The sequence below is a fragment of the Nilaparvata lugens genome, chromosome X (genome assembly GCF_014356525.2).
Source record: "Nilaparvata lugens isolate BPH chromosome X, ASM1435652v1, whole genome shotgun sequence".
In the NCBI taxonomy this organism is placed as follows: domain Eukaryota; kingdom Metazoa; phylum Arthropoda; class Insecta; order Hemiptera; family Delphacidae; genus Nilaparvata; species Nilaparvata lugens.
Window position 1 is genome coordinate 102,018,870 of NC_052518.1, and position 22,969 is coordinate 102,041,838.

General features: G+C 34.0%; 1 protein-coding gene across 1 annotated transcript in view; it reads right to left on the reverse strand.

Moving 5' to 3' along the window:
* Positions 1–3,633: 3,633 nt before the first annotated feature.
* LOC111043814 (potential E3 ubiquitin-protein ligase ariadne-2) overlaps positions 3,634–22,969 on the reverse strand; it is a 28,229-nt gene continuing 8,893 nt past the window's right edge. Inside the window, exons 4-8 of the mRNA XM_022328867.2 lie at positions 21,518–21,749; positions 19,131–19,248; positions 13,833–14,057; positions 11,023–11,235; positions 3,634–4,440 (exon numbers count right to left, since the gene is read on the reverse strand). Coding sequence (XP_022184559.2) covers positions 4,285–4,440; positions 11,023–11,235; positions 13,833–14,057; positions 19,131–19,248; positions 21,518–21,749 — 944 coding nt within the window. The 3' untranslated portion in view covers positions 3,634–4,284. The remainder of the gene's footprint in view (positions 4,441–11,022; positions 11,236–13,832; positions 14,058–19,130; positions 19,249–21,517; positions 21,750–22,969) is intronic.

Here is a 22,969-nt window from a genome sequence, read left to right on the forward strand (position 1 = left end):
TTTTCAAGAATTCAGTGAGTTGATATATTATTTTATCAAAGGTAAATCTAGTATAATTTCATTATTTTTACTGTTATTTTCAATTATAATCTGAATTAATATTTTCTTATTTAACTTCAATTAAAACAAAAAAATATTATCTTCAATTTTTGATTAATGAATGAATATTTCTGTCTAGTTCATTTTATAAGTTAGTTCCTTTTCTCATGAGTTCCAACAGTTACTTACATCTTTTTAACCTCTCACAGGTTAAATATATAGATATATATATTTTTTTAATTTATATTATTAAATTACAATAAATAGTAATCTATTCTCCCACCACCAATCCATAACCTGATATCCCATTACAATGCAAGATCATTGGGTAAAACATAAATGAGTAAACATTTTCAAACAACATTATATTTCTTTAATATGAGGAAAACAGAAATGAACAATTACCCAAAAACGAGGTGTGCACGAGTGTAATACAAATAAAAGAACACTTTAGAGTAAAGTACAGCCTATAGTACACTGCGTTGTGTAATGGAGCCAGCCTTTCAAAGTAATAAATTTAGTGAAATTTCAAGAGCCCTACCATTAGGCATTTTTAAGGTAAAGACGTCACAAACACACAAATATAGCTCAGCATCTACAAGATAACGTAAGATGTTGGCAAGATATGTATCTATTTGAAAAGGCAATGCTCAAGCGCAAGATGATTAAACAAGTTTTGTACTACTTATCTTGTAGTAGAAATTTAAATACTCATTTGAATACTCATTTTTAAGAAGGGTTTTCTATAGTGAGATTCACTTCAAACTGACAGCATTTACAGATCGTTGTTTAGTATTATTTGTATAATCATTTATTTTTGACAGTGAATGTATAATTTTCGGATCTGAATTTTCAAGTTGATTCCAATATTTTAATGAAACTTTGGAATTGTTTTGTGTTCACTGCCTTTATTATGAAACCTTAAAAATTCAAAATTGACTATCAGTTTCATCCGATTATTCTTGGATTGGGAACTCCTTTGGCATAAACAGAAATTTGGACATAACCTAAAAATGTGGACTATTTTTTCCAAAATTGCGAGGAGCAAGAGCTATGCCTGTTTTTCTTCCATTACGTAGTCCAAACTCACATAGGTTACTTACGTAGGTCAATGAGTAAATTAAATTTTGAAAGGGATTCGTTGAGTAATTAAAGTACAGTGACATACACTTAGATTTGAGTGTTTTCTAAATTAATAATTGTCTATTAATGGATTAATCTGAAACTATGAATAATCTATTACAAGGGGAGTAGTAGGCAGATAGAGCTCAACTTATCAGCGCGATCACAACTCTAAACGCATTTAGCTCATGTTGACAGTTTGGCATGAATCTCGCTATACCTGTTTGTTCGATTCAATAGAATATACAAAAAACGTTGTAAAATCATACTGTTCCTGATAAATCTACTTAGAATATAGCTCTTATGACCCAACAAAATTCATTCAAACTGCCTCAACTATAAGAAAATTCGAACTTCGCCTGAACAGAAACACTAGAATGTTCTCACTATATTCACCTCAGAACCATAGAGTAAAATTGACAAACGTTTACCGAATCACCGTATTTCAAAACATATAAACCATTTTCCATTATAGAATTTGATACAGAGGTAAGTGCATCAATTCGATATTGTTTTTTCCTTATAAATCTACAATTAAATACTAATAAGGCGCTCTATCATGTACCATAGCCAGCATGGTATTTATCAGAACAAATCTCTTCCTATCAATCAATAATGTACAGTTTATATATTATACATTTACCAAAGCCAGCATGGTAAATATTACAACACAAGTTTACCTATACAAATATTAATAGGTATTTTAAATAGTCATTAATCGTCAGGTATATTACTTTTCAGCATAGGCAGCAAAGTATTTGGTACAATAAATTCATCCTAACATAACTACTAAGAATAACTTTAGAATTAAGCTACAGCATGCAGTTTTATTGCTTTTTTACCAGGTATTTGATAGGATAGTTTACATCAGAAAAGGTCTAATCACAGATTATAAAATCAGGCCATAAAATTGGTCACTGAGAATTAAACAATATATCTATTATACTAGATAATTATAAATTTAAAATGTAAACTTTCTGGTGCTGAGGTATTGATATGTTTTCAATAATAATTTTCAACTTGCATACATCTTTAAATCAGACTTACAATACATAATCAACAAATTTAGAATCCAATTAGAGGATTATTTAGAATTATTCGAATAGGTACTTTTAACTATGGGAAAATGTATTCCCTTTCGAATGCTCTAATAGTATAGTAAGTAACTTCAAACTAAACCTACGATTTCACAATCGTAAAACCTTCCTTAGCTCAAGTAATATTGTGGAGACAGTAAAAAAAACAATAATACTATGCTATGGACAATACCAATACCATTGTACATTAAAGAATTTTCTGCATTCTAATTTCACAGCATAGATTTCAGAGGCAAAAGTAACAAGTGTATAAGCTACTTAAGTGTAAAGAATAGCTGTGCTATGATAGGTCGTATAATATAGTAATCGGAGTTGTAGATAATGGTTGACCGATTAATAACCCGGATATATTTCGTAGATTGTATTGATTGAAAATCAAATATAAATAATTGCAGTCATTCACATTTTGTCTAGGCTATTACTTGAAATGTACCTATCCAAATAATTGGAGATTCATTTTCAGTATCATTCTATGAAACGTTGCTCTAATGATCTCATGAAAATTAAATCTTTATCTTCAATTCATTATAACTTTTTTGTTCATTATAACTGACAGTTTTGCTAAGGACGTAGCAAACGAGGAATATTGTTTGTAAACTATGAAGAAGTATACAAAATAACTATGTATGGCCTCATACTGAAGATAGAAAATAGCTCTGGGACCCTGCCCTTGCAAAATAAAAATTCAATTACGAGTTTTTTATGAAGAAGTATGCGAAATAGCCTTGTATGGCCTCATACTGGAGAAAAATAGTATATTTCGCACCTAGAGCAGAAAATTAGATTTTTCCGGTTCGAAATCGGTTTTCAAGTCCTCGGCCTACGGCCTCGCACTAGAAAAGATTAAGAGCTGGGAAAACATTTTTGCCCGTGGTGCGAACGATATTTTTCGCCACACTGCACAGAAAGCAGCTGTTTTCCAGTCCCTACGTAGGTCTGAAAGACCTTGTTTGCAGACGACGTCAGAAAGGGTTTCTTTTCCGGTCTAGGCCAGAAAGTTGTCTCTTTCCAGCCGCTCATGGAAGTAGTTAATAAGTCATCCGCTAGATCGGGCGAGTGTCCACTTTCATCATCAGCTGAAGTCGCCATGATTTCAGTTCCAGTTTCGAATCAAACTAATTCGCTTCGCAACCAGTTTTATTCAATTATTTATTGTTGATTAGTGCATTCCGAATTTTCAAAAATGCTTGAAGATGACTGTGGTATTCCAAGTGAAATTTTAAAAGAATCTGAAATCCTGACTGCAAATCTTCTACCACTAGAATCAAGAGATAGGTACGATAGCTTAACGAGTATTCTTTATTTATTTTGTCAGCAATACCTGTAGTGTGGCGAAAAATATCGTTCGCACCACGGGCAAAAATGTTTTTCCAGCTCTCAATCTTTTCTAGTCCTCGGCCTACGGCCTCGGACTTGAAAACCGATTTCGAGCTGGAAAAATCTCATTTTCTGCTCTAGGTGCGAAATATACTATTGTAAACTATGAAGAAGTATACAAAATAACTAAGTATGGTCTCATACTGAAGATAGAAAATAGCTCTGGGACCCTGCCCTTGCAAAATAAAAATTCAATTACGAGTTTTTTATGAAGAGGTATGCGAAATAGCCTTGTATGGCCTCATACTGGAGAAAAAAAATAGTTTCTGGGACCCTGCCGTAGTAAAATAGAAATGCAATTTCGGATTCTTCTGTGATGGTTTACTATAAAAATATCCTATAAAACTGAGACTATTTGAAATATATTTCAGGGATGAAGAATTACCTGTATAAAAATGTTCCAATCAATGAAATTAGAAGAAATGTTTTAGAATAAAATGACTAATATTAATATAACAGTATATGAGATACGCGTCAACGGATTTCAGCTCTAGCAATGTACGGCTTTTTATGTACTATAACTTACTTTTACTTATAATAATCCATATCTTAGAGCTAATAGATACTTATTTAGTATAACTAGAATTATGTTTCGCAATCAATGATAGCTGGAGATATGGAGGGTTGATAAGTACATAAGATCATCCAGTCATACCTCGAGGAAGTCTTTGAGTAGTGTTGTTCTCCGCTTTTCAGCTATATCTATTTGGTTTTCCAGTTCTCCCCTGTCTGTGCTTTCCGCTCGTTCGATTTTCCACGACAAATTTTCTATTTCTGCTTCAAGTTGCGCTTGCTGGTATTCAAACTGCACATAAAACAAATATTATTATTATTGAGTCATCATTGATAATTTGACATCTTTTTGGACCATTTATGATCTAGATAGTTTATAATTTGCCAACTTGAAATAATATGAGAAAAAATCAATCAGAAATGCTTCAAGTTAAAGCTTAAAAAATTGCTTTTTTCTACTGATATTAACCCAGAATTGGCATTGCTTTTGAATGCAGTTTAGTATTGATCCTGATTAGGTATTATATGTTATATGTTATGAGAAGTGATTATTATTCATGTTAATAATTTTATATTGTAGAAATTATTGTTTTTAAATGTGTAAATGAGTGCATTGAGTACATCGGTAATGTTTCCAGAGCTATGACTAAAAAGGAAGCAATCAGTTTTTGTTTATTGAATCTATTTATATTATTATTGGCTAAGAATTTGAGATTGTATTCTTTTCAATTGTTTTATGTGTTACTAGTATTATTGTATGTAAATATGTTTGAATAGCTTATGCTTGTAATCTACAGCAGTAGAAAGTCAACTTTTTCTTTCTTGTATTGTGTCTATTGTTGTATTGACTCCTCCTCTAAACACGCACTTGTTCCATATTAGAGGCAGTCATTTTCAGGGAATATATTGTAAAATGTACTTTCTGGAAATAAATTGAATTTGAATTGCAACCTGCCTTTTGTGGCAATATCTTCAGGCTAGGACTCACCACGTGTCCAAAAAGGTAATAAATATTAACAGAGATTTTGGAGTTCTTTACTATGTTTGAGAATCAATAAGCAAGCTAAAAACAATCATTTAAGGTAGGAGCACACAGATCGTCATCGGACGGACGGCACGCATCGGACGATTAGATTTGATGCATTGTTTTCAATTGGATACCTATCCGCATACATATGCGCAATTGAAAACAATCTAATCGTTCGATCCGTCCGATGCGTGCCGTCCGTCCGATGACGATCTGTGTGCGCCTACCTTTAGAAGGAAATGGGTAATGTTTGTATTTGATCATTATTTCTTGAATGTGAATCATTTGTTGAATGTGAATTTCTTTTAATTTTGAACGCCCAAAACTAAAGTAAAACTTTATACTTGTATACAATAATATGAATCATGGAGGATAAAATAAATGTCACAATATATCATAAAACCCCAAGTAAGCCTATCAGCATTATACCGTTGCATTTTATGATATAAAACACTATCGAAATATGAAGATAATTAGTGAATTGTGTAATAGGACAATTATAACACAAAAGCACAACATTATTGAAAATAAAATAAATGTCACAATATAATTATCATAAAACCCCAAGTAAACCTATTTATCAGTACAATTATGAAAACACAAAAAAATATATTGAGATCATTGGAAGGCACTGCTAGTGGTGATTTATGATGTCACAAAACTGCTCTTAATTAGAAAAAACATTTTTCTTATATATTTGCTGGTCAGGTTGGCAGAGACGATTAAAGGCTCAACTCACACTTACGCGACTCAGGTCGAGAAGAAACACGACTCTAGTCGAGAGCATGTGTTTCCAAATGGTGACACTCAGAACAGTCAGTTCTATAATGAGGTCCACGTTATAATAGCAGTGAAGAAAGATAGGAGAAAAACGTTGCCAAGTCTCTCCATTTTGCCACTGACTGTACACAGCTGTTACTCAATTCATCCTATTAAATTTAATCTAATAATAATTATCATTTCCTTGGTAAAATATTCAATTTAATGTCAAATTGATCAAGAAAATTTATTTTTTCATAATTTGATTCCAAAATTTGCTTTCATGACTGAGATAAGATTTTTAATTTTTTACAAACCTGAAATGGCGGCTAGTTAAAAAAAGCTGTGATACAACAATCTGAATTTCAAAACAACAGAAATTGAGTTATTTGGTAGGTATTCTATTCCAATTTCCTTTAAAAAGATTTTTAATTTTTTACAAACCTGAAATGGCGGCTAATTAAAAAAGCTGTGATACAACAATCTGAATTTCAAAACAACAGATATTGAGTTATTTGGTAGGTATTCTATTCCAATTTCCTTTAAAAATGATAGAAAAATATAAATCCTATTTAAAAATAAGTAATTTCAATGGATTAATTCTGAAATAACTTTTCAATATTATTTATACCGGTATAAGTAGGTCTAACCTATACGGGAAGGCTAACTTAAGCATGGAAGAAGTCTAGGATGGTTAGTTATCAACTTTTAAAATGTCATTTCAGGTATTTTAATTCGTGTTTCTCATAAGGTAATGTTTAAAAATTATTTCATTGTTTCAAAAATACATTTTAAATCAATTATACGACTTGTGTACTCAAGTATTTTGATAGAATGAAGAAAAAAAAATGGCGGCTGAGAATATGGTTCATTCAGTTTTGTACAGTCACTGTCAAAAGTAAATATAAAATATTCTGGCAAATAGACAACATTGCAAAGCGAGAGAGAGATAATGCTATCTGTTTTGTTGTATGATAGAAAAGGACAGCAACAGTATTGTCAATCGTACACTGCCATTATAATGTGGACCTCACTATAGTCTCCGCGACATCACCATTTGAAAACACATGCTCTCGACTAGAGTCGAGTCTCTTCTCGACCTGAGTCGCGTAAGTGTGAGTTGAGCCTAAAGCTGGATTCCCACACAACAGTGACAGTGAAAATATAATTCCCACGCGTTCTAATTGGACTATTCACACTCAGCTCGACCGAATGAGTATGAATAATACCATTAGAACTTAGGGAATCTAAAAGAGAATTACTTTTTTAAAATCGAAAACTAAATTATTATAATTATGACTTGTTTTTAACACGCTCAGTTTAAACTTGGTTTTTTTTGATTACCTAAAGGAAAAAAAAATTTTTTATTATTATTATTATAATTTCTATATTACCTATTTCTATTATTGGGCTTGTTGATTTTTTATTCAAGAATTGATTTTGTGTGTTTATTTATACATATTTTTGGTTTTTGGTTTACTATCTTTTGGTTTGTATTTTAGAATATTATCACGGCAAATGTACCAATAATTTAAAGAATATCTTCGAACTCGTGGCTGGAGCTCAAGGCTTCTTTTTCCAGCCACACCAATGTATATTGGTTGATAAGTGTTATTTTGTAAATTTCTAGTGAATTGGTAAATAAAAAAAATAAAATATTTTCACTCTCACTGTTGTTTGCGAATCCAGTTCAAGGTCCAAACTTTACGGGTGTCTCAGCTTAGGGGAGCTGAATATTTTTTTGTTTTTTAGTTAGTCTCCTATGGGGTAGATTATACCCATATAGTGAAATAGACGGGGAGCGTCAGAGGCATTCTGAAGACGCATGCGAAATACATTCAGCGCGTAAGGCGCCCTAACTTCGCTTTCTAGGAAAAATACTAGCAGTCATTCTATTCTATAGTTGGGACCTAAACCTAGCGCCGCAGTGCAGGATGGTTTCTTACAGCTTGGCGTTGTTGTCATTCGAGATGGGTGTCTGGCTTGGAAGTGTTTCGGCCGCATTGCAGGATGACTGTTAACGGTTGCCGGAAGATCAACAGCTGGATTTTTTTCGTTATTTTTCGTGATAGAGAAATTCTGATTGCAGATTCGTTCTCAGCGACCCAAAGTTTAGCCTAAAGGCTCAGAATGTCAACAATGTTTTTAAATAATTAAAAATCATCATGAAAAGTCATTAATATGGTAGTACACCACGTTTCTGGAAACTTTTTACTGGTGACTGGAGTTTATAGGCAACACAAAAATAAAAATAATCGTGAGCAAGAAAACTGCTGATGAACGCGAATAAGACCGTCACTCCATTGTTCTATTGTCTCGGCTGCTTGGCTGAGCCTGGCTGGAGGGATCAAATAATCGACTGGATTGATCTTTCGTCTGTCCGCTAGGCTGAACTACGCCGACCATTGCTGGGTGGAAGATGTTACTGCGGCCGCTCGCATTCCCACCAACGCTGCTATTACTTGCTGTCTCGGCGCCTAGTCCGAGTCAGACAAGCATCCAGCCTGCACTGCGGAGCTAGGTTAAGAGGTGCACCCTTCAGTCTGCTAGGGCTACCTGGTTGTCGGTTCGAATCCCTGCGGTAGGAATGAACGATTCATCATCTCATCAAATGACCCACGCAAAAGCTAAAAGCTCATGTGGGCATCTTCAACAATAAAAAATAAGAGGGTCATTTTTTCAACCTTGGACATAAATAAAAGACGAATGTATTTTTGGAGAGAAATTGAACTTTAACTATCCACAGTAAGAACATAACCTATTTTTATGACATGTTATTATATCAAAATTTGGGAACAGAATAGTTTTGCCTGTTGTTCTATCCTGATCATATTCATATTATTTGTAATTGTATTAACAAATAAATAAATGTATGTAGAAGAATAATTCTTTCACTGAACGTTACATACACTTATGATTATTCGTCAACATAATATTGCTTAGAAGGTTGAGGCATTTGCCATACTAGTGGATCAGCCTACCAAAACCCTCTTCATGAAATGCTGCCGCCAAATTAGTTCAAATAATTTTCAAATAAGTTCAAGAGGGCTATGACATTGTTTGGAAGCTCTGCCCTCAAAGTCAAGTCTTGAGTTTGGGAAAAGAGGTATAAGTTACTAGTGGCCAAGTCAGGTTTGTATGGTGGGTGATAGATATTATTACATTTGATTTAATGGAGAAGCCGTTTGGTTGCACCAGCACTGAGAGGCCGAGTTGTCATGTATCGCAATGATTCCGGAAGTCATTTCAACTGACATCTTCGATTTTCCGGCACTATTCACACAATATTATCACTCATAACGTTTCCTGCGTAAGCCTGAATAATTGTTCGTTGGATTTAGGGTAACCGTCCACTGGAACCGTATTCAATTGATCCGTTCAGCCGTTGGAGCGGACGAATCTGCCGGCCGTTAATTTGGCCGAATATGGTCGTCCATTGGAACCGTTTACGTCAGTCTAGTTCAGAAGTTGGCTGGTTGCTAATTCTTGAATTAACTACTATGATAGCCACCAAAATATTTCATATACAATGATTATATTGAGATTTTGAAAATTGAATAAACAAATATCCACTAAATTAGTTATTCATTACAATAATTTTACTTTCAGATCCTATTTGTTCAGTAATCTTTGTCCACAGATTCCTATGAACATCACGACGATGATATCTTTTGTCTCGCATATCCCACAATGGAACATGCTCTTGAACCAAACTCATCAACTATTCATTGTCCATAGTTACAACTTTATAAAACAGAACAAGTTCAAAAAAACAAAAACAGACAAGACTGTGAAACAATTTTGGGGTTGGAATGATGTTGTCTCAGCTCGACTTCGGCCGGATAGAGCCGGAAAATCCCATTCAATTCGGATCGAAAACTTGATCGGACGAAGGCGGCCTTGCACGGACGTATGAACTTGTTGCAATGGACGAGCATCTATAGCTTTCTTTGTTGTGGGATTGTTCGGACGAGTTCGGTAGTTTTCGGCCGATGCTAGTTCGGACGCGATCGGTTCCAGTGGACGGCCCACCTAAGGCTATGCAACTAGAACTTGGCGGGAGGCTCAACTGAGGCGGCCATGTTTCGGGGTCTATAACTGGGAACAACAATTGACGATTGGGGGAGATGACAAGCTGTTGAGCTCTGCGAGAATACTCCCCCCCCCTCTACCGCATATCTGATTCTTATGATAAGTGATAGGAGGTTGAAGAGATCAACCCTCTATGTTCAAACATTATTATACACAACAAATTGTTACAAATTTTATCAAATCAAACAACTGAACAATGTAAACATAACAAAGCTGATATACTACTCATATGCACAATCGGTATTACAGTATTCGGGCTTGGGGAGGTGCTTTGAATGCTCATTTTAACAAACTTTTTATTATTCAAAAGCACCTAATTATTTAGGTTTATCCTAGGTAAACCTCGTCTGTATCCAACTAAATATTTGTTCAATGAGTTTAAGGTATTAACAGTCCGTCAACTTTATATCAAAAACCTAATAATTTTCATTAAAAATAATAGACATCATCTTTTTCCTTTCCGTGGTACAAATCTCGATTTGCGTCCTTCCAGAAAGAGATTTGAAAACATAAGAATGGATCTCAATGTTTGCAGAAGACAATACTTTTACATAGCAAATAAATTGATTAACAACATTCCAGATTACCTCATTGAACATATCAATGGTAGATCCGATAAATTGTTCAAAAGATCTATTGAATGGATAATAACCACTAGAATAGAGGATAAAATTTTTGATTAAATCATATTATCTTTCTCTATCAAGGTATGTTTTGCTGGCACTCTTACATCTCTTTCTTTTTCTTTCTCTTTCCCTTTCTCCTTCTTCTCACTTCTTCATCTCTTTCATTTAATATTATGATATTGAATTTCTTATTATTTTTTGTTAATGTAATGTTGGTAACTCTCACCTGCGCACAGGATTTTCCTTGCAGGTGATTGGTTTCTTGTATTTTTGCTGTTCAAGTGAAATTTTTGAATGTATTGGTTTTGGAAGAAACAATAAAGTTTTGAAGTTTTGAAAACATCTATGAAATGCTCAAATAGTAAATTACCAGTTCTTTCCTGGGTCCTGGCTCCATAAAATAAGCGTAAGGATAGGTGTACTGAAGGGTATATCTGCACTTGGCTAACAGGGCAGCCGCATCCATCAAATACTGCCAGTCAATCCACGTTCCAGATGAGTTCATCACTTTTATGTTTATTCTACTTTTTATTTTTGTTACAGTCTGTTCCTCAAGTCGCAAACTCTTACAATGGTTTTCCCACTGAAAATTCAAACATACGATTAAACATTAAATTCACTTTTTAAAATTCAAAAATAAGATTTAACATTAAATTAAACTAAATATCTTTAAACTAAATATTGATAGTTCGAAAATAATTTCCTTTGCTGACGATACGGCTGTAATAGTTAAGGACCGCTCATGGTTAGAGACGTACTCGAGAGCAGAAAGAGTAATATCCATGGTTAAACAATGGCTTGATATTAATACATTGAGTATAAATACATCAAAAACTAAATATATTACATTTTCTCCTACAATAGTTGGTCAACCAAATGATGCTATGAATTTAAAAATAGCCAAATGATGCTATGAATTTTAAAAATACATACAAATTGTGATTTTGAGAAATGGAAGGATTGTGCATGCCCTCAACTAAAAAATGAAAAATCTATAAAGTATCTAGGCATCATGGTTGATTGTAACCTTAAGTGGGAGCCTCATATAGAATATATTTGTAAACGCTTAAAATTTATTTCCTTTATGTTTTATAAAAGTCCGTAAAATATTAGACATTAAATTACTTAGGGTGCTTTACTTTGCCTATGTTCAATCGGTGCTGCAATATGGGTTAGTGGTATGGGGAGGAGCGTATGATGTTTTCATGAATAACATTTTTACATTTCAAAAAATGATAATAAAAGCAATTCTTAATAAGCCAAGGGCTTTTTCTAGTAGTGAAACATTTGCCGAATTTAAAGTGATGACAGTACGTCAAATTTATATAAAGAAACTTCTCTACTATGCATGGATGAGGAAGGATGAATTTACAGTGAATAATAACGTTTCTATGTATAACCTGAGAGTTACATCTCATAACATTTATAATATTAACTATTCAGATTTGACAATAGTGCGAAGACAATTGGGGTATCTTAGCTCAAAAATAATAAATATCATGCCAAATGCATTGTCAGAATCTCTTTCTAATAGGGGTAGACAGAGGATGGAACAGATAAATAAGTGGGTGATACAAAATTTTTTCTTCGACATCAGTCAAATATTATAATTACTAGTAATTTATTGTTGACTTCGATTTTTTGTAGCTTTGATTATTAGTAAATAAATGTTTATATTGTCTAAAAAGCTGATACTCTCACTCAGCGGTCAGGGTTTTGCCCTTGCTGGGTGGTGCCATGTAATTTTAATTTATTTGTAAAATAGCATAATATTATAATCTAGAATATTTCTTTTGTAAGTTTTTATTTTGTATTTTGTTTTTATGGGCAATAAAGATGTTTGAAAAAAAATTCACTTTTTAAAATTCAAAAATAAGATTTAACATTAAATTTACTTTTTAATTACTGTATAATTGTTTATGATTTGTGAATAAAACACTTTTTGTTTCAATTGGATTTGTAATTACTGTATAATTGTGTATGATTTGTGAATTAAACACTATTTGTTAACATTTTGCTGTGAATATTATAAAAACTGCAAGAGCATGTTTATTATTATTATGTTTTACAATATTAGTAACTTCTAGATTGCAGCAAACAAAATCAATGTGAGTTCGAATATGATAGAGATTAATTCAATAATATGTAATCGAATACATTGATTTTTGTAAACTTAATAATTCTAGCCAGTACTAAACTATATTTGTAGTATCTTGCCGGTCAGATAGCCGAGATGACTAGGTGTTGCACTCTTCAGTCTGCTAGTGTGTTACCTGGTCGCGGGTTCGAATCCCGACGAATCCCATGGATTAGGCATGGACGTTTGATCATCTAATAGCTCACCCTCGCACTTCCCATTACCCACACACAAGCAAAAATCTAATGTGGGCATCATCGTAATAAAAAATATATATATATATAATATAAATTTATCATTTTTACTGCACTATGAATCACTTTAATTTCCTTTATATTTTTATTCTGAACAACAATGCTATATGTTAAATCAGATTAATAACAGATCCATTCTTATGGAACCCAACTATGATTTCCTACTAGGCCCGGTTGCACGAAACCGTGATTAATTTCACAAGAACCAATCAGAAAAGGCTTTTTTTGAAAAGGCTTCTCTGATTGGTTCTCAAGGAATTAATCACGATTAAAATTTAACCGAATTTTGTGCAACCGGCACTTAGACTACACATTGAATTACTTCGGTCCATGAACTACTTCGAGTTTGACTAATTTAATACAACTTCTACACTCGAATAATTTGCAAACTAATATAACTTTAACAATATTCACGATGTGACATATTAATAAACACCGATCTCTTCAGGGCTATTAACATTATTGGAACAAAATAAAAGTTATCAAGTAGGTTGGGTACTCTTTTTTATTTTATGAAATCGCACCATTCCTTTTTTGTTTTAATAAACACAGTGATAGTTGAATGATATACTTATACATAACTAGACAATGGAATACTCAATTTTCTTTTCAGAACTTCTGAAATTATTGAAACAATAAAAATGATCAAGTACCCTTTTATTTTATCATAACACACAGCTAGTTTCAACTCTTCTAGAGCCATATTCAAGTTTGTGAATGATTTATAGGGTACTTGATAACTCTTACTGTGTTTCAGTGGATAATATAGGTATCAAGTATATGACTTACCCTTTCGTAATAATGAAGGTACTTTTTTAATGCCTCTCTGGCTTGGGCATGAGCCGATTCATTGGCGATATTTGGATTTTCCTTATACCTAGAGCACTCGTAATATTCGGAACCATGACACTTCCAGTCTCCCAGACACATCCAACAGAAGTCGTGCTTGCAATTGTAGCATTGCATGTGATTGCAGCCTCCATTTTTCTCTATACATATGTGACAACGTGGGCACTGCAATAAGGAGGTCCAGTTGAGGAAAATCTTTACAATTACAATTCTAATTTACTAGTAAAATTCCAATTTTTTACAGACAATCATCAATAATACTCTTTCATGTGTTTTACATGACACGCAGTCAATTATTTCAAGTAAATAAGCAAATTTGTTTGTTTACAGACTGGAGTACTTTCGAACGACAAGTGTTCATTTTCAACAGTGAAAATTGACTAAGAATTTTACACGACATGCAGTCAATAATTTTAAATAAATAAGCAAATTTGTTCACTTACTGACTGGAGTACTTTCGAACGGCAAGCGTCCATTTTCAACAGACTGTTGAACAAAAATAATTATTTTAAATAATTGACTGCATGTCGTGTAAAATACTTAAAAAAGAGTGTTAATACAGAATGAGTCATAATGAACTTTCCGGTTTTGGAAGGGCGTTGCACGAAGAAGGGAAGGAGCAGAAGGGTGGGGATGGTGTCATTAGACGCGCCATGACATGCAGTTTTAGTGTGAGCAATTGCTTGGTCGGAAAAACATTGTGCGTTTGTAGTCGAATTCAATTTTATTATTAATTCAATTTTATTAAGCCAAACCACTTTACAACTGGTCATGTCAACAGGTATTGAAAAATACATGAAATGAATAAATAGAATAGCAGAAGCTTACAAAACTATTGCACGTCACATAAATTATAACATTCTTCTACACTTTACATAGCCTACAAAAAATAACTGTAATCTTACAGTTGAACAAATTATAACACCCTATCATTTAAAAACTCTTCAACACTATAATATTCCTTGTCAACCAGGAATACATACAAATCTCTCTTAAAATAAGGCCTACTTGACTTTGACAAATTTTTAGGCAGCTTGCTGAAAAGTTGCAAGCCATAAAAAATCTGACTCTTATCTGAAAATTTTAACCTATGATGTTCAATGAATGGATTTCTACTACCACGTGTAAAATATTTATGAGCATCTGAATTCTTTTTTAATGTATCAATTCTATCTGTAGTGAAAAGTAGGACGCGATAGATATATATGGATGGTAGAGTGAGCAGCCTAAGATCTCTAAAAGTGCTTCTGCATGGATGATTATTTTCTAAATTTGTTAAAAATCTTACTGCACGCTTTTGCAGAACAAATAATCTTTGAATGTTTTTTATACTTGTTGCACCCCAAACCTCAACACAATACACCAGATGAGTATTAATAAGCGAGAAGTAAACACTTCTAGCTATACTACTGTTTACAAGTCTTGCAATATATCTTAATACAAAAATGCCTTTGCTCATTTTATTAGCCACCTTATCAACATGCTCGTTCCAAGATAATTTGTCATCCACTGTCAAACCAAACAAATTGACCACACTTGCGCTCTCAATCCATTTTCACGTTCTCGAACCAGGTATTGTAAATGTTCCCTCATCATCTTTTTTTTTATTGTTTTGTTTTATGTATTCCCTGTGTGAAAGATTCACTTCATGATGGCCTCAAGACGTCACAGTGGTTAATTGGATTCTACTTTGTCATATAGTATTATGTACTATTCTCAAGTTTAACATTTTTTTCTGAGCCTTTGAGACTTTTTTATATTGGTGTAATACTTTCTTTAGCTCTTTTTAATTTAATTTTTATATCTCTTCTTACTTGACTAGAATTGAAGCAGAATAAGTTAACCGCAACTCACTTCCAACACACAAGGACTCTTATGTTGGCAGTTCCGAATATTACATTGATAATTATTGTTGTGCAAGTTACAATAAATGTCTATTTGTAGGTAATTGTATATTGCATACTTTAGTGATTGTATTGTACAAATATTTGTATGTGATTTTTGGCAATAAATTCAATTCAATTCAATCATGCTATCGCTATCATTACTGTGATTGCTGGTTCAAAAGGATATTTCTTTTTTAAGTTGAATTGAATAGCCTGGCTCCTATCAGAATTAACAGATAGTGAGCAGTTATTGAAATACTGTACAACCTCATTAGTAGATATGTTAGCAACTAACTCCAGCTGTTGAATACTGTTGTTATATACAATAATATATGTTATGTTATATAGAATAACAAGGTTCTGTCGTCTGCATACAATGTTATATCAAAATTTTTTGCAACTGAAAGCTGCAAATCGTTAATATATAAAACGAAGAGAAGTAGACCCAGAATGGAACCCTGAGGTACACCCCTAGTCACGTTCAATCTCCTTGAATTCCCAAGTCGGCCATCAGTGCAAACACTCACAAACTGCACTCTATTTGTCATGTAGGAATCAATTAATTTCCCCATGAGACCTCTGATTGATTCCAAGCAGATGCAGTTTTTCCAAGAGAATCTTTTTATCTACACTATCAGTTGAATAGTTTATTAAAAATGGCGGCTCCGTGATCACAACAAAACCGTGCGTTCCGTTTACATTTTGCTATTGGTCGACGTGATCCCATTCCCACTGGACCAACAATCAGAAATTGGGTATCAAATTTTAGAGCAACATCATCAGCATTAAAAACAAGACCACAAAGCCGAATTAGGATGTCAACATCAGCGGAAAACGTGGATAATATCTATATTATAGTGGGGCTTCAATTCAACAATCCCCTCGGCGTTCTGTTAGGAAACATGCCGCTTTACTTGGATTATCTTTCAGTAGTGTCCGCAGAATACTGCATAAAGACCTTAAATTTCACCCATACAAGATTCAGGTAGTGCAAGAATTAACAGTTAGAGACTCAGACACACCAACAAATTCGTGCCGCGACATTCACCAGGTCCCCCGCACTGCTGTTTTGATCTTCAGTGATGAGGCACATTTTTACCTCGCCGGAACTGTTAACAAACAGAATTTTCGATTCTGGGCTGAAAATAACCCACGAAACCTACACGAACGACCACTCCACAGCCCTCGTGTGACAGTGTGGTGTCTGGGGTCCCTATTTTTTTGAAGAAGATGGTAAAGTCGCACGCTGTGTTGTGATCACGGAGCCGCCATTTTTAATAAACTCTTCAACTACGAACGAACGATGTTGTCCCGACCAAGCCATTGCTCACTAAAACTGCATGTCATGGCGCGTCTAATGACACCATCCCCACCCTTCTGCTCCTTCCTTTCTTCGTGCAAGGCCCTTCCAAAACCGGAAAGTTCAATATGACTCACCCTGTACATCTCAGCTTGGAATGGATCAAGAGACCTTTATATTTAATATACAGAGTGAGCATAAATCATTGAACACATTTCACAGGTGAATAAAAAAATAACAAGTGTACTTACATGAATATTGATTTAATGAAAAGCCAATTTCAAAAAGTGTTATCTATAACACATGACAAATTCGACAAATTTCTACCTGAGCACCTTTTGTTGCACATAAAATACCTAGACGATATTCAATTTCATGTCATACATTGTCGATCTGGAGTGATGTCCTGAATCACGGCTTCAATTCTTCGTTTCAGTTCATCAATATTACATAACTTCCTTGCATACAACTTATTTTTCACGACCATACTCTAAACGGAAACGTCTTTGAATGGTAATAAACGATTATCTGCTTTCGTGAAACCACAAAATGCACTAAGTTTCTCCTGACGCTCTGTCACCCCACACCATTGAGTCGACTGTGTTTCTATGAAGGTCATCACAAATTATAGAAGCTACACCAAATTTTGCCACGAAAATACGCGCGCTACTAATATTTGTTATTTTTTATTCACCTATGAAATGTGTTCAATAATTTATGCCAAATACTCGAAATATAAACATCATTACATTCCCAATACACAGAAAATGTAGCATTGGAGAAAACTCCATTTTACTCTGGAATGAGCCTTCTTAATAAGCTGCCATCAAAAATATAGAATCAGTGATTCCATTCAAACATGCAGTCTAAAATGTTGATAGAGAAAAGACTGTACACAAGCTTGTAACAGAGTTTGGCAGGGTGTAAGAACAGAACAGTATGAGAGACTACCAGCGTCACAAAGCTCCGGAAAAAAGAGCTACTAGAACTATCGGGTTGAGTTAACAGTGAAATTTGGAGCATTAACAACCTATACCATTTCCGTATGCTATCTTTTCTCTGTGATGATATGCACAATGGCCCATATGAATAAAACCAGAGCAAGTGCTCATGAGCAAGAGCATGGAGCATAAGATTTTGCTCATGAGCAAAAGGTAAAGGTAGAAGCAAAAGCATTTGCTCATTTTTATATGAATAAGCTTTACCTTATACTCTTACCTTATGCTCCTGAACTTTGGAGCAAATGCTCACGTATTTTAGAGATTTTTCATCAGCTGATTCGCTTTTGTAGCCTTAGTTTAGCTCACGGAAGCGCTAAATATGCAAATAGGGTGCACCGCTTGTGTTTGCGACGTCTGCTCTGTTTTCTATTTATGAATAGAGTTTTAGGTTAGTTGAGTTTAGAATTTTGAAATAATAGCGTGAAAAAATGTCATCTCTATAATAATCTTCAGCATATTCTTATAATATCAATAGCCTTCTTATAATCGTCCACACTCTCATCTTCTTAAATGCCTATCTCCTATTTTGTGATGACTATCTTTTGTATTTATTCTTTTGTAGGATAATGGTGATATATATCATGGTTGAATCTAGTAAGAGTTTTATAGTTCTCAACTATTGGTTGTGATCGTATCTGGTATAGTTTCCTCTTCCTCATACGGATTAGTTGAGCCATTTTATTATGAGCAAAAGGTGATAAGCTGCTCTAAACTAGACTCACCTTTTTTGAAGCATTTGCTTCAAAAGTTGAGCAAATGCTCTAGTTTATTCATACAATTTTTAGCAAAAGCTTTTACTTTTGAGCAAATGCTCAAACTATTTTTTTGATGAGCATGAGCGGTTTTGCTCACGTTTATTCATAGAAAATGAAGCAAATGCTCCATATTTTAGAAGTATAAGCAAATGCTCAACTTCATTCATATGGCCCACTATTTGATGATAATTTATAAACGTAATACTAAAATACGAGTAGGATTGTTCAGAAAATCCATAAAGAAAATAAATAATGAGAGATTATCTTAATGAAATTTGTTGAAAATTGATATTTACATCTTTAGTGTGTGCACTAATGTAGTTAGCCGTTTCGCTGTCGTCTGCACATTTGGTCAGCCATTTTCTAATGGTATTGCAGTCGGTCGGCGCATGGTAATCTCCCCCACATCGGAAACTGTAATTCACAAACAAAACAATCATCAACCTCTGTAGTTAGACTGGCGTTTAGTGGACTGTATTCCATAGTTCAAAAATGTTTATCATCATTAAATCTGCATTTTTCTCTTCCAACGTTAAGTAGGGTCTACATTGGTCAAGTTTCCTTGAATTCAAGAAGACTTGAAACTACAAAAACAGAAACTTGAATCCACTATACCAGTTAATTCAAATTTTCTTGAATTCAAGTATTTTTTCCATTCAAAAGTTGAATCTTCAAGTTTTCTTGACTCAAGAGGATGTTGAATATGTTTGACTTTTGGATTCAACTTGAATCTTGAAGGTACAATCTAACCTACAAATGGGAAAATAAGATAAAAACAGTTGTCAGTCAATGTAAAAGAACAATTAGATAATAAAGTATAATGCAGATGAAGAAAACGTTGAAATTATGAAGAGATATAGATGATATAGTGAGGTCCACGTTATAATGGCAGTGTTCGATTAGCGATGATATTGCTATCCTTGTCTACCATTCAACAAAGCGGATAGCGGTATCTCTTTTCGCTTTGCTCTGTTGCTAGATCGTGTTTAACAATATAGAATTAATAATTGATTGAAAATATATTTCATCTTAATTGTGAAATAATTGAAGAATATAATTCCTTGCTCAATAAAATATAATTGATTATTTGAAACGAGAATGAACAGTTAATATTACATCAATAAACCTGTTATTAGCTAGCACCAGCGTGGCACATCCTCAGCTTGATGGCACCCCTTTAATACAAGTTGACTACTTTAAATAAGTAGGATCTACTCTTGCATCTACAGCCTCCATTGACAGAGACATCAAGGACCGGATAACAGCTGCGAGGCTGAAATGGAGATCATTGACGGGAGTCATCTGCGATGTAAAATGCCCATCGAGGTTAAGGGAAACATATATAAGAGAGCAATTAGGCCAGTTTTAATGTACGGATCTGGATGTTGGGCTATGCGAAAGTCAGACGAACAACAAATTCATGTTACAGAGATGAAGATGAAGGGTCTACATTGATCTCCCCCACTTTGAAGATTCCGGTGGTCGGAAGGTGTAACCCTGAAAGACAAAGTCAGGCATGAATATGTAAGAGGAACATTTAAAGTGGCAAATATAACTGATAAGCTGAAGGAGAATCGCTTGCGCTGGTACGGGCACGTTATGAGATGCGGTGAGGATCACATGACCAGACTCGATATGGAAATTGAACAGCCTAGGAGACGCCCTGGTAGACCACCGACAACCTGGATGGGTACCATTTTCAAGGATATGAGGACTACTTATTTAGAGCCTGAACTGACTCAGCAGCGCTGGGAATGGCGGAAAAGGATTAGGAGGGCCGACCCGAAGAGAAATGAGCCCGTTCTGGGTACATAGAATGTGGTAAATTGTTCAATTCACAATTTACCAGGTAAAAGTTCCGCGTCCCATGGTAAGAATTTTGACAGATTCTGTACCAAAAAACAGTTTCATTTCCAAGTTCCGCCCCAGTCGAAGCTTGGTAAATTGTTACAGTTCCAACTATCCGAGCTCTTATTGGTCGATTGAATTGTAGTCTGCTTGCTTCTCTGCGCATGCGCTGATAGCTTGTTTGTTTACCATAGCATAGCCATAGAATACATAACCAACAAAATTATGTTTGATAACCATTCGTTAAATGGATTTTTCTCTAAAGAAAATTTGAGAGCAATGGAATGAAAAAAATGCACACTTTTCTAGACGGTAAGTTTGTGAAACAGCCTTTCTTCATTCACGCAGGTAGTAAACGACACATTTTGGTGTAAATCAACTTTATAAGTGCGATCAGTGCTAAGTGATAAGTACTATCAAAAGATTGCACCACTCTGCACCCACTCTGGAGTGTGTATATAGTGTGCACAACAGTCTAGGACCATCAGTGTTCAGTCAAGAGCCATACAAGGATTTTGAAATGGCGTTCCATGGGAACATTTTGCACTAGTCACGTGATGTAACAATTTACGATTGGAACTGGAACAATTTATTGTACACACAACAATGGGTCATAGGCTCGGGAGAAGAAGAATAAACCTGTATCAGCTACCGTCTATAGAAGGCATTGACAAGACAGAGATCGGTAACGTTGTTCACCTATCTTTCTCCACTGCCATTATAACGTGGACCTCACTATACATAGATCATTTCATTGTTTTACTGATAAATCATAATCAAATACTGCCATTATAACGTGGACCTACTACGCTTAGCTTGGATTGAGACTACTCACCAGCACGTAGTTTTACAATAGGAGCATATCGCCCGTTTGGCTTTCGGCTCTTTGGATCTGAGTACAATTTGGCAGTTCGGACCAGGACAGAATCGTAGATGGGGATGTGATTTCACATAATCCCTGAACGCGAATTGTTGATATTTGTCTCGAAGCTGTGGTTTTGTGAGAAGTGTCAATACAAAATCCTCAGGAGCTAGAACCTCACAACCTTTCGCCATACAAGAGATACCTGTTTAACAAATATTTCATCATATTATTTACTTATTGGATCAAACAAACAAATACAATAGAAAACATTCATGTTAGGAATAATATAATATAATAATAGTAATTGAATAAAAACACACATATGTTGTCAAATTCTCCACAGTTTTATTCGGTACAGGACCATGGTTTCGTGACCACACCGGTCACATTTTCAAGTTGACCAAAGCTAAAAGGTTAAGGTAAACATTGAATATGAATTGGTGCATGTTGCCAACATAACTTTATACATTTGGTAAAGAGAAATAGTAATTGGAAACTTCTAATTTACTGTTGTCTGAATATATTACAAAGAATGTATAAATATATGAATTAATTGAATATAATAAGATCTATGAAACTAATCTATAAACTTAATCTAAGTTGGGGACCAGCTGACAAGGGTGACCAGTGGTTTGTCATTCAAAAGAAGATGCTAAACATAACCTATATTAGGCGAGTTTGAATAAATCATGAAAATGTTACATTGATTAATAATTTAGATTAATAATTTACATTGATAAATCTAGGCTCTAAGTTGAAATGAAAAACTCAAATAAAATGAAGTAGAGAGAATTGGTAGCCTCTTTGTAGCTTTAGTCAACATGAAATGTGACCGGTGTGGTCACGAAACCATGGTCGTGTACCGAATAAAACTGTGTAGAATTTGACAACATATGTGTGTTTTTATTCAATTATGGAACGGTTCTACAATATTGACAATGAATTTTTATAATAATAGTAATTATATTTCCAATCGACACATCTTACATGGTTCTATCAAACATAGATAGATAATTTCATTGCAACGACTTCTGAGCTCTTCAGAGGCAATATAGTCGTTAAAATATTACAATTAATACATTAGAATATAGTATCATATGGATATTAATCAATATCAAAGTTTTTGTGACCTACAGTCTATATATCATGTCTGTCCTATATTTTGAAGTCACTAATATAATATTATGTCCACTTTAAACTATTACTTCTACAATACTTCAATGGATTCTTAAACACTTCAAAATAATAGATGAGTTTTATGGGTCTTAGGACCATAATATTATCTGTAATGAATATAAATTCAATGTGTTTTAATTTATTATTTATCAAAAATAGTTTACACATCTCAGTTTGGACTTAAATTTAAAAATTCAGATTTCTGTAATTTATATGCGGTTAAAGCGGTTGGATTAGTGAATATTT